This window comes from Helianthus annuus, chromosome 4, assembly GCF_002127325.2.
Source record: "Helianthus annuus cultivar XRQ/B chromosome 4, HanXRQr2.0-SUNRISE, whole genome shotgun sequence".
In the NCBI taxonomy this organism is placed as follows: Eukaryota; Viridiplantae; Streptophyta; class Magnoliopsida; order Asterales; family Asteraceae; genus Helianthus; species Helianthus annuus.
Window position 1 is genome coordinate 29,530,641 of NC_035436.2, and position 13,784 is coordinate 29,544,424.

The following is a 13,784-nucleotide window of genomic DNA, read 5'->3' on the forward strand; positions in this document are numbered from 1 at the left end:
ACTTAAATTGCGAAAAATTTAAACAAGCTCATAAATGCATCTATAAAATTGTTATCTAAGCGCCTAAGCCCATCGTCCTAATTAATCTATAAATGTCTGCAAACATCTTTTTTCAAACATGATTGTTTCTTCAACTGCTCTTTGAGGGTAATGCAACATATAGTAAGCACAAATAATGTTTAGACTATGAGGTCTTTTAAATCATCCCATGGCTCTTTTTTATATTAGATCGATCTCTAGCATGTTCTTTATTCATGTTATGTTTATTTGTTCTTTTGATAGAAGTTGCCACGGGGTGGGGGGGGGGGTGGGGGGGGGGGAGTTGGAAGCGGGGAAAAGTCAGGGTGTGAAAATTGTGAACAGGTTCATTATCCTTGGAAGGTAAATATATTAATATTTTAAAATTTAAATTAGTTTAAAATAATTTAGTTTTGGGGAGTTAAGAGGAAAATTAGGATAGCATCATTTATTTATTTTGGGACAACCAGGAAAAGTAGGGAAAAAGTTTATGTGACGTTAATGTGGCAAACAAAATTTTTTTTGAGGAAAGTGCAACAACTCGCTTCCCCTAACTGAGTGGTTTTACTCTAAAAAAACAAAGAGCTCACAATTTTTTTTCATCCTAATTTAAAAACTATGAAAAATCACATATTGTGGCACATCAATACAAAAGAAAATACTAAAATGCATCTCAATAAAATATGTCGCGACATAGGTCGACACCAAAGGGTAAGCAGTACTTGTCTTCAAACCAAAACAAACCAAACATAATCCCAAATAAAACAAGTGTCTTACAGATAAATAAACATTCAATGCACATAAGTTTCGATTCAAGTCACTTTCTAGAGCTCAGTCGTGCTAAACTTCACTCATTATTGTTACCTGAAAAGTATGCGAAAAAAGTAGCAATGAAAAATAGTGGGTGAGTTCGTAGGATTAAAATAGATAGTGTGTTGTAGTAATCAACATAAGTTTAGACAACAATGTTAAATAAGTACACAAGTAGGGTGATGCAATTGTCATGAGCCCATAATCAAACCTAGCAGACTACGTCCTTACATTAGTGTCACAATTGACATCAATCATCATCGTCATCATACTCAGTAAATACCACCAATAGCATAGCTAAGGTAGAGTTTCATGAGGGTAAGATGTACACAGTTTTACCTCTACCCCATAACGTTTATTGAAGGGTCATACAAGGATTATCTATTTGTGAAATTTTTGATTGTACAATATGTTGATGATGATAATGCATCCTACTTGATTCTAATGTGCATGTTTCATATTAAGTTATCCAAAATCCTATACTAACTAAAAACATGATTTTCATCCCTAAGTTTATATAAATCAAATTGAAACCTAAAAGTTTGTAGAAATGGTTTTGTTGTGAAAGATGATTGTTTTAAAAGCGAGATGAATACTAGTTTACATGTTCATGATTTTGAATATTTTGACAGGATTTTATAAGTATATTGAAAATAAAAGATAGAAATGTAAGAATGGTAAACAAACACATATCAAATTGTAGGGAATGATGTAAAGATGATGGATATACTCTTGAAATCCTTGTTTCCATACTTGAAAATGGGGAAGAATGGTGGTGGTGGCCAAAAAATGGAGAGAGAGAGAGATGTGAGAGAAGGCGGTGAATGATCGAGTGATAAGAATGAAAATGTGTTTTAAGAGCATTCACATCCTATCCATTAATTCCGAGAAGGAGATTTTTATATTATAAAAGGTGGTTGTAGATGGTTTTGAATGGATGAGAGAGAAAATGTCATTCTTCATCTGTATATTTGAGGGGACACTATTCACTCTCTATAATTTTTTACTATATTTTGAAAGTGGTTGTGAGTGGAGGTGAGAGAAAAGGTAATAAAGGTATAAAAAACATTATTTAATTAGAAGGAGAGAGAATATAATTGTTTTTAGTTGTCGACGTATCACGCGGGATGAGGTGAGAACAACCCTTAGAAAAATGGGAAGGGCTAAGGCAGTTGGGCCAGATAACTTACCGATTGAAGTATGGAAATGCTTGGGAGAAGAAGGAGTACATTGGCTAACTATTTTATTCAATCTTATTTTCAAATCTGGGAAAATGCCAGATCAATGGAGGAATAGTGTAGTAGTACTTGTGTATAAGAACAAAAGGGACGCCCAATGTTGTGGGAATTACAGAGGGATTAAGTTGCTAGGATACACTATGAAATTATGGGAGAGAATATTTAAGACAAGAATCAGGAGAGAAACTCAAGTCACAGTAAACCAATTTGGTTTCATGCCAGGGCGATCGACTACGGAAGCAATACATATTCTAAGGATATTGATGGAGAAGTATAGGGAGAAGAAACGGGACCTACACATGGTGTTCATTGATCTTGAAAATGCCTATAACAGTGTGCCACGTAGACTGGTTTGGGATAGTTTGGGGAGTAAAGGGGTTTCTGGGAAGTATATACACTTAATTAGGGATATGTATGTTAGGACTGAGACTAGTGTCCGAGCGCCTATAGGGGATACTGATTTTTTCCGGGTGGAAGTAGGACTGCACCAAGGGTCTGCTTTGAGCCCTTTTTCTATTTGTAGTTATCCTAGATGAGTTGACAAAGTTAATTCAGGAGGCTCTTCCGTGGTGCCTGCTTTTTGTAGATGATATTGTGTGGACACATAAGATTAGACCGGATAAGAAATGATGTTTTTAGGGAGAGGTTAGAAGTAGCTAGTATATCAGATAAGATAAAGGAGGGAAGATTGAGATGATTTGGGCATGTGAAGAGGAGGCAGAAGATAGAGCCAATTAGAGTCGTTGAAACTCTCGAGGTGGAGGGATGTAGGAGTAGAGGCAGACCCCAAATAACTTGGGATGAGCGGATTATGCAGGATTTGCAAAGATTGCACCTCTCTGAGAACATGATCCATGATAGGAGCTCGTGGAGACGTAGAATTAAGGATAAGAATTTCTAGCAGAGGATACAATTATGTTTTTAGGTGTAGTGTATGGTCGTAGATATGTATCTATATGTATAGGCTATTTGTGTTGTTAGATTTGTCTTGTTTACCATGCACTCTTTCACCACTCATGTTATATTGGTAGCTTCATACACACACACCCCATGTTCTATTTATTTCTTTCCTGGGTGTTTTGGAGCCAAAGGTCTCACTGGAAGCAGTCTCTCTATCCCTAGGGATAGAGGTAAGGTGTGCTTACATCCCACTCTCCCTAGACCCTACTAATAACTTTGCTATTTGTAAGATTTTACTGGGTATGATTGATTGATTGATTAGTGTAATTACAGGGTAGAAAATGGTGGATAGGATGTGAATGCTCTAAGTGGTCGTTAGATATAAAATTAAATGGTAAGATTGAGGTGATGCAAAGAGTCTTACAACTCTTGTAGGCCAAAAGTTACAAAAAAAAAAAAAAAAAAAAAGACCGGGGATGGTTCTAGAATATCATTTTAGTTAAACTCTAAACTTTGTCGTAAGTGATAAGTTTTAAGTGTTATATAATAATATTGGTAGGTGCATTTTCTTTAATACAACTTGTAACATGTGATGTTATATTTTTTTATTTTTTTATGACATAACATAAGTTATAAATATTAATATTACTACTAAGAGGTAAGATCAAATAAAAAAACTTGTTTTGCCTAAGTAGGATGAGAAGGAATCTTAACAATCTATTTTCAAATCATTGATTAAGATGAAAATGTAAGAAAAAAAAGATGTTCAAGGGTACCTTGGGAAAATCCTATTTTTTGACTATCTCTCTTCACATGCAAGGCACATGCATATTTCACCCTCCATTTTTTAGACGTTGATAACTTTTTTATATGACATTATTTTTTCATAAAAATTTCACCATAAAATCGGGCATCCTTTTATCTTTAATTTGAGTACCATATTGCTATATAGGGTAAATTACATTTTTCGTCCTTTATTTTGTATCAGATTGCAATGAATAACCTTTAATTTCAATAATTACAGTCACTGTAATTAGTTTTTTTGGGTAAATTACACTTTTCGTCCTTTATGTTTATATCGGATTACAATGGATGACCTTTAACTTTAATATTTACAATCACAGTCCTTTATTTAAAAAACTCATTGCACCTTTCGTCCTTTAACACTAACTCAGTTAAAATTTTAAGTTAAATCTAGTCATGTGCACCACATGTCAGGGCATTTATGTTAAAAGAATAAAATAAATACCATAAACACCTCGTCTCTCTGAATCATTATGATTTGAGTAAATTTCAAAGTTCGTCCTTTATGTATGTCTAAAATATCAAAGTATGTCCTTTGTCTTTAATATCTTCAAGAAACATACCTAATGTTTGCAAAACCAATCAGGTTATGTCCTTTACCCTAAACCTAGTTTGTTTTTCCAGTTAATTCAGATCATGTGAGAAGCACATGAGGGTATATTGGTCATTTTACCCTAAATACTAAAAAAAATTATAAAAAATTCAGATATCTCTCTCTCTCTAAACACAGACAGATCTCTCTCTCTCTCTCTCTCTCTCTCTCTCTCTCTCTCTCTCTCTAAAAATCCCAACCACCAACCTGCCACCACCCTTCATCACCACCATCCCTCCTCCATCAACTTTTTCGATTTCAAGACCTGCAACTTTTTCAAGTTCAACACCTGCAACACTCCATCCTCTCAAAGGGGATTTCTAAGTGATGGGGATTTTCAAACTGCAAGTGATGGTGGTCTAACAAACAGAACCTCAAGTTTCCTTGAATTAGGTAATTTAGGTATGCCAACTGCACTTTTTAGAAGAAACTGATAATATTGGCCCTAAAACCTAAAATATTATACAGATCTGCGATTTCACATATCTTATACAAACCCTAAAACCTAAAACCTCACCATCTTCTTCTCCATCTTTCACATATCTTATACAAACACAATTACAGCTGTCGGGTGGTGGTGAGCGACAACACCCACCTACCAGCCCCCCCTCTTCTGTTGGCAAGACTGACCACCACCACCACTGTCGGGTGGTGGTGAGCGACGGATGGATCGGAAGATGGTGAGCAGAGGAGAGAGAGAGAGAGAGAGAGAGAGAGAACAATCGAGAAGAGAGAGAGAGAGGGAGAGAGCCGCCGCTCACGGCGGCGGCAGCGACGGAGTCCGGCGGCGGCAGTGGAGTCACGGCGGAGGTTGTGTTCTCCAGCTTGCCTGGTTTTCTGGTGAGAATCGGAGATCTGTGGCTTCCAAAAGCCCGATTCCTTTGCCACCATCTTCCAAACGCCCGATTCGTTTTTCAGATCTTCAATCGGAGATCTGTGGCTTTGGTGTGGCGGTTTTGGTTTCGGAGATCCAGGTTATGGTGTGGGGGTGGTGTGGTCTGGAGTGAGGGTGGTGGTGCCATGGTCGCCGGTGAACCTGCTGTCGGCTTCATGGTGGCAGATGATGGTGTTAAAGAGAAGAGAGAGAGTGTGTTTTAGAGAGAGAGACAGAGTGTGTGTAAAGTGTGTGTGAGAGAGAGAGGGGATATATATAATTTATTTATGTTTTTGTTATTAAATTATTTTATTTATTGGGTTTATGGTTATTTATTATAATATTTAGGATAAAATGACTAAAATACCCTTATGTGGGGTTGACTTAGTCAACTTTAACCATGAAAACTAATTGTGTTATGACTAAAGGACATAACCTGATTGGTTTTTCAAACATTAGGTATGTTTCTTGAAGATATTAAAGATAAAGGACATACTTTGATATATTTGACATACATAAAGGACGAACTTTGAAATTTACTCTTATGATTTTTATAGATTCAATCTTTCTTCACTTCTTGTTAACCCCAAACCCATATGGTTGACCTGTAAACATCAATCCACACCTCCCTTTCTCTAAACACCATAAACATATGGGTTTTTCCCTAATCTGAAACACCCATAAATCAAGTACTGAAGAAAACTTTTATGGATTTAAACCTCTCGGGTCAACCATTCTGCACCCATTTAGAAACCAAGAACCCAAGATTAAAGGGGTTTATGAGTGGGTGCCTTAGATGAATAATTAAATTCTTGGGTACAGGAGGGGAACCACCATTAAAACCATTAGCCTCAAAAGAACGAAGTATGGCTAAAACAAAGTCAAAATCGAACATTGACACAAGTGGGCAACCACCACTAAAACCATATCCTTTGAAATAAATCAAGAACAAAGTGTGTTATATTTGGGCTCAGATCTGCAAATATGAATCTGATTAAGTGGATCGAACATCGGCATGGCTGCACCACAGATCTGCAAATATGAATCGTGTTCCGCAAGGGTGGTGGTGTCGGCGACGGAGAGAGCGTCGCCGTGTTCCGCCGCCACAGTGGCGGCATCTCCGGTGAGGATTTCTTCGGTGAAATGAAATCGGCGGATGATTTGTTGTGCTTTTTTTCTTTTTGTCTATTGAATTGCTTGTTGAAGCTAGGGTTCCTCATTTGAAGGTTAGCCTGCCCCCTTTCACTCTCTCGTATGCATCCGACATGGTGAAGGATCAACAAACCCTCGTTTGATTATGTTTATGTGGGGTGGCGCTGCCGACGTGGCTCCGCCACAAGGGTGGTGGTGTCTGGCCATTTTCTAAAGTGAGAGACATGAGAGAGAAGAAAGAGAAAGGGGATAATGTGTGGTCATGTCTGCTGCGAAAATGAAAAAAAAGGTCTTTTATATATAGAAGGAAAATTACTAATATACCCTCGTGTGCAAGGCACATGTAATATTTAACTGAAAATTTTAACTAGGTTATGGTTAAAGGACGTAAGACGTAACGAATTTTCCAAATAAAGGACGATGACTGTAATTATTAAAGTTAAAGGCTATCAATTGCAATCCAGTACAAACATAAAGGACGAAAAGTGTAATTTACCCTAGTTTTTTTTGCATTACAAATAAAGGATTGTTACTGTAATTGTTGAAGTTGGAAGGTCATCCATTACAATCTCATACAATCATAAAGGACGAAAAACGTAATTTACCCTGCTATATAAAATATGATGACTAAAAAAACCCACAAAAATGTATTGATTTTCTATGTTGTATAACATTTTTTTTGTGTTAGATTTTTGTATTACATTTTTGTGCTAATTTTTTTTGTGGTGAATTTTTTTGCCTTAATTTTTTTTTCTAAATTTTTTGTGCTGGATTTTTTGTAATAGATTTTTTTGTGCTGAATTTTCTGTGCTATATTTTTTTGTATTAGATTTTCTGTGCTATATTTTTTTTGTATTAGATTTTGTGTGTTATATTTTTTTGTATTGAATTTCTTATGATAAATTTTTTGTACTGGATTTTTTTGTTGTATTTTTTAGAAAACAAACGGGATGTCACAAGTCATTTTCACACTCCTACTTATAAGGATCAAAATATTTTAGTACCAAAATTCCCTTCCTTCTTACTTATAAGGAGTCACATTTCATCATAATAATGCTTCTTAGGCTACTTAGGCAAAATCCACTTTTTAATGGATGCTTTCCCCTACTACTGATAATATTGTTGTCTGCAATTTAATTTTATATTAAATATTACCACTAATATTTATTAATAATATTGTTGTCTGGCAAATTAATTTTATGTATCATCAATTTAGCTTTTAGTATCTGAAATATACAAATAAAGTCTTAAATTCTAAGGGGTCATTTGGAGGCTTTTTAGGTGTGCAAAAAACCGAATTAACCGAACCATAACCGAATTAACCGACAAAACCGAACCAAAAAAACCGAACCAAATAAAAAACCGGTGGGTCGGTTAATGTTTTTTTTTTTAAAACCGAAAGTAGCGGGTCGGTTATGGTTATCATTTTTTCCATACTCACCATATCCGAACCGAACCGACATGTAATAAATCTTTGTAGGATTTAGGACTTTTCACCATATTTTTAATATTTTATGTTTTTGACTGAAGATTTTTAGTACTTATGGGTTTTTGATATCATTTTGTGGTTTTCGTTGAATGTTTATTTGAATTTATGGAATGTATCATATCACTTATTTGAATATTCGATAATAATTGGTATTAATATTATTATTATATGTATTTTTTAATGCTATGTAATATACTAATATATACAAATATGCAATAACAATTTATTACATGTTAAAAAAATTAAGATATTTTTAGCTAGGCTAAATATACGGTTAACAACTCATAACCGACCCACTATAACCATAACCACCATAACCAATCATATGGTTATGGTTATCCAATAACCTACATCGCGGTTATGATTATGGTTTTTGGTCAAAACCGACCCAAACCGACCCATACACATCTAGTATCAACACACTTAGCATCATGATAAGCCACTTAGATTCAAGTACGATCAAAGATCAAGTCAATGTCAAAGCAATAGTTAAAGTGAAACTTGATTAGGAATGTTAAAAAGTTCACGGCTTGCTTGAAAAAGCTCGCCTCGGTTGTAAACGAGTCGGCTCGGTTCGATTTGTAAACGAGCTGAGTCCGAGCTAGATCAAGTCGAGCCAAGCCTGAGCTAGGGCTGGCTTGGCTCGTGAGCCCGTGAGTCGGCTTGAATTATTATATTTTGTATATATTGGTAAAATTCTACATGTATTAAAATTTAAAATATGACGGAAGTAGCTAAAGTATTAATATTTTTAGTTTTAATTAATTAGGTAACATATAAAAAAACAAAAAAAAAAGATACATATAATGTTTTTAGTATGTCACTAGGTTATAACCCGTGTATTACACGGGTTGAATAAATAAATTTTATATACTAAATAAATATATCTTTAAAAACCTCATTTATTTCACGGGTTGAATAAATATAATTTTATATATTAAATAATAAAAAGTTATATCTATAAGAACCATATTGTACGGGTTGAATAAATGTAGTTTTATATAACAAATAAAAAAGTTATATCTTTAAAACCACGCGTATTACACGGTTTGAATAAATGTAATATTGTTTACCAAATAATAAAAAAAAATTACATCTTTATAGATATGCACATTACACGGTTTGAATAAGTGTAATTTTCTGTACTAAATAATAAAAAAATATATATCCTTAAAAACCCCCGTGTATTGTACGAATTCAATAAATCTAATTTTATATATCAAATAATAAAAAGTTATATCTTAAAAAACCTCATATATTACATGGGTCGAGTAAATGTAATTTTGTATAGTGAAAATAAAAATATTTAATATATTAATACAAAGTTTGGTTTTCGTGATAAAAATAGATTATTCTGTTGCAAAATTTGTTAACCAAGTCTCAACAAATTTAACCCTTTATTTAAAACTCCGTAAATATATAAATGATAAATAATATTAGTTATTTTTATTTTAAGTTTCGTAAAATATATTTGATACCAAACTAAACAAAGCGTTCAAATATAATTAATTCAAATAAATAATATCATAGATGGGAAGGAGATTAAACTAAATAATAATTATCCATAAGATATTAAACTACTAATATTTAGTAGAAGGGTTATCTATAATATAAGATATAAAACTAAATAATATTAAACTAAAATTATAATTATCTATGAGAAATTAAACTAAAATAATAATTACCTATAAGAGATGGCCTAATATGATGACAATTGTCCCAAAAGTGGCTTCTTTTATTATATAGTATAGATTCTATGTTTAAAATATTTTGAACTCCACTTTTCAGTTCGATAATATAAATCAGTCAAGCTAAGCGGGCTCGTTTAAGTTCGAGCTCAAGCCTAACCTGGCTCGGCTCGGCTCGACAGCCCGAGATGACATGCATGATACACCATCTCTCTCCTAGACCTGAATAATGAACAACGTACCTCAAATATTTTCAAGTGTATCGAGAATCCGCTGCAATTCACGCACAACCATTTTGACATCCATCCTTTGTGTTGGGGAATCCACAGAGCATGCTACTCCAATCTTAATTGTTAGAGTCAAACATTCCTCTATTTTCTTGGCATTTTCTTCATTATTTTGCAGAACAATTCTTTGCTCTTGATACAGGTTTAGAATGGTAACATCAATGATATCAATTACATTGTCTAGCAAGGCCATTGAAGCAAATTTATGAAGGCTAAGGTCTTCATTAAAGATGTCATCAGTTGGGTGTTTCCCGGTCATCGCCTCTAGAACTAGTATTCCAAAACTGTAGATATCCCCATTACTTGTCATCTCACTCCCGAGACCATACTCTACAACTTACAAGCAATTACATTATAAAAAAAGGTAATAATGTAAGTAAATATGAAAGCCTATTATACCTGGAGCAATGTAACCCATTGTACCGCGAATCCCAGTTGAGTTGTTTTGGTATGAAGTTCCAAGAAACCGAGCTAAACCGAAATCTCCAACATGAGCCACCATATCATTATCGAGTAGAATGTTACTAGGCTTCAGGTCACCATGAATAATGGTTGGTAGACAGTGATTATGAATATAATCAAGTGCATTTGCTACATCCATAAGAATTTTTATCATTTGAAGAAGGTTTAGCCTTGATGTATTTCGACTTGAATGCAACCAATCATGCAAACTCCCATTGGGCATGAACTCATATACCAAAGCTTTGAATGGATTTCCTTGAAAGTCAATACTTGAACATGAAGTTATAATCTTCAACAAATTCCTGTGTCGAAGATTCCGCCATGCTTCACATTCCCTCATAAAGCTTCTTTGAGCTCCACGATTTTGAAGATGTAGAACTTTGATTGCAACAAATGTGTCATTATCTTCAAAAAGGATTCCTTTATAAACAGAACTATAACCACCAGTTCCAATCAAATTGGATTCGGAGAACCCATTGGTAGCCTTTAGAAGTCGATTGTATGAAACTTTTAGGTGTCGTTCGCTTGTTGACGATTGTGAAAGATGGCTCTTTCTTTTCTTCTTACACCAAGCATATGCTAAACATGTTGCGGTGAAAAGTGCGGATGCGACCAATGTAACTATTAAATAGAGATGAAACTTCTTCGTAAATTTACTTGTCTCCTTGCATTTGGGTAACCCAAGTTCAATAATGCCACCACAAAGCCTTCTATTCCCCAAAACAGAGAATGCACTTTCATTAGCGAACACTCCTACCATTGGAACTTCACCCTCAAAATCATTATATGACAAGTTCAAATGTTCTAACTTAAACTTTTCAAAAAATCTAGGAATGTGCCCCGATAAATTGTTATGAGAAATATCGAGTACCACCAATCCTTTCAACGAATTTAATGATAATGGTATCATACCTTGAAATAAATTGCCTTTGAGGGACAACTGTGATAGGCTACTACAGCCACCAAGGCTACTAGGAATCTTACCAGAAAAATTATTATCAGATAAATTCAAAGTAGTCAACATGTTGAGGTTTCCAACCTCAATTGGAAGTGAACCAAACAGGTTGTTTCGAGAAAGATCCAATGTTATGGAGAGACTTGAAAGTTGAAGAAGTCGTATAGGTATTTTCCCATTAAGTTTATTGTCATTAAGGTACAACTCTAATAGATGATAACAATTTCCTAGACTTGATGGAATAACCCCTTCTAACATGTTTGAAGATAAATAAAGTGTTATCAACGATGACAAGTTCCCTATGGAATCAGGAATCTGCCCTGAAAGTTGGTTTTCATCTAAACAAAGGCCTTCTAAGTTTTGAAGGTTACCAATCGTTGAAGGGATGTTTCCCGTGAATTGGTTTCCACATAATGCCAACGTATTCAGGCCAACAAGATTACCAATTGAACTAGGGAGGTTTCCATATAACTGATTATCAGCAAACCATAACTCCTGGAGTTGATTAGAAAGATTACCTATTGATCTAGGGAGAACTCCTTGAAACTTGCATTTAGCAAGAGACAACATCTGTAATCTTGTGCAGTTTTTCAAAGAATCAATAAACTTCATTTCATCTGCTTCTTTGCTTCCAAAGAGGTTTCCATCAATGTTTATAATATACATATTTGTTAGTTTTGAAAAGTCAACTTTCAAGGGTCCACTAAACTTGTTTTTACCGAGTTCAAGAAGTTCTAAACTCGTACAATTAGAAATGGATGCCGGAAGAGGTCCACTTAGTTGGTTACCCCATAATTGAAAAAAAACAAGATTAGGAAGCCTTGCACCTATGGCTGAATAAAGACCACCTGTCAATTGATTATCAGACAAGCTAATATTAGCTAGGAGTGAAAGGTTATAAAGAGAATTAGAGATGGTTCCATATAAATTACAACCACCAAAGTAAATTTCTTTTAAACTTTTCATGAGGCCTAAGGTGTCTGGAATGGTCCCACCCAACGGATTTCCAGCAACAGAAAACAATTCCAATGATGTATTGTTTCCCAAGATGGTTGGGATTCCACCTGTAAGCTTATTATTAAAAAGTGAAAGAACAGTAAGTTTGGTGAGGGTACTGATCTCCTTGGGTATGCTTCCAACTAGCTCGTTATCGGAAAGATAAAGCTGTTCAAGGTTTGAACAACCGGATATGTTAGTTGGAATTACCCCACAGAACTTGTTATTTGCAAGACTGAGGACTGTCAACCTGGAGAGATGACCGATTTCATGAGGGATGGTTCCGGTTAAGTTACAACCTCTAGCGTAAAACTCTCTTAAATTCTTCCATTGGCTTAAGATGTTTGGGAAGCCCCCACCCAAGGGATTTCCTCTAACAGAAAACAATTCCAATGATGTAATATTTCCCAAGATGGTTGGGATTCCACCTGTAAGCTTATTATTAAAAAGTGAAAGAAAAGTAAGTTTGGTGAGGGAACTGATCTCCTTGGGTATGCTTCCAACTAGCTCATTATTGGAAAGACCAATCTCTTCAAGGTTAAAACAACCAGTTAAGTTAGTTGGAATGACCTTGTTGAATTTGTTTTGGTACAAAAACAGATGACGTAGCCTAGAAAGACGACCAACTTCTTGAGGAATGGCTCCTTGAAAGCTGTTGTTACCAAGAGAAAGCCCACGGAGGAAGCTGAGGTTCCCCACATGAGGAGACAACGAGCCCTCTAGACCTTGCGATGACAAGTCTATATAAGTCACTCTTCTATGCCGCTTCCCACAATAAACATGACTCCAATTACATAAATGAAGAGAATCGTTCCATGAGGTTAGAGCTCCATATGGATCTCGAGTGATCAAAGACTTGATCTTTAGCAAAGCCTCATGATCAGTCTCAATTCCACCACATATGACGGTGGAAGAGAGAGATACAACAAGAGAATAAAAGAGGAAATGAATAGGAGAGAAGGATGATAAGTTAACCATTGGGTACTTTGAATTCATTTTTGAAAAACAACTTATGATCACAAAGGATAATCGTTGGCCTTTTGTAGTCACAATACAAGGAATTTAAGACTGCTAGCTGGTGGAAGTTAGAAATATAATCCAAGATAAAGTCGTGATTGGTTAGCTGAATTTAAAATTGGAAAATTAACGACAAAAGAACTTATAATCAGAAAGGATAATCGTTGGCCTTTTGTAGGAAAGAATATTAGGATAATGGCACAAAGCATAATCCAGTGGCGGAACTAGAACAAAGGATAATCCAGTGGCGGAACTAGCACATTAACTCATGGGTATCTTTAAAAAAAAATTTTCCTTGTGCAATCGTACAATACTAAAAAACACAAAAACGACAATAAATAAATAAAGTAAAACAAATACCTAATAGATTTGTCCTCTTCTTTTTTTCATAGCTTGAAATCGTTCTATCAGATCGTCGTCTTTTATTTCACGTAAAAATCATTTTCGACCGCACAAACATAGCATTGTTTAAAAATTCCAGGGACATTCGATTGCGTAAATC

At 34.9% G+C, this 13,784-nt stretch overlaps 1 protein-coding gene across 1 annotated transcript; it reads right to left on the minus strand.

The window, feature by feature from the left end:
- Window positions 1-663: 663 nt before the first annotated feature.
- LOC110933170 (probable LRR receptor-like serine/threonine-protein kinase At3g47570) lies at window positions 664-13,331 on the minus strand. Its single transcript, XM_022176403.2, has 3 exons — window positions 10,252-13,331; window positions 9,808-10,182; window positions 664-882 (listed from the first exon to the last, which is right to left on the minus strand). Exons 1-2 carry the CDS (start codon window positions 13,259-13,261, stop codon window positions 9,809-9,811), a joined length of 3,384 nt encoding a protein of 1,127 aa, XP_022032095.1. The 5' UTR covers window positions 13,262-13,331; the 3' UTR covers window positions 664-882; window position 9,808.
- Between the last annotated feature and the right edge of the window lie 453 nt (window positions 13,332-13,784).

Excerpts from the sequence above, each read along its gene's own strand:
- LOC110933170 (XM_022176403.2), bottom strand. The coding sequence starts at position 13,261 with ATGAATTCAAAGTACCCAATGGTTAACTTATCATCCTTCTCTCCTATT. Across the intron at positions 10,183-10,251 it reads AATGGGTTACATTGCTCCAG|AGTATGGTCTCGGGAGTGAG; the intron begins GTATAATAGGCT and ends TGTAAGTTGTAG.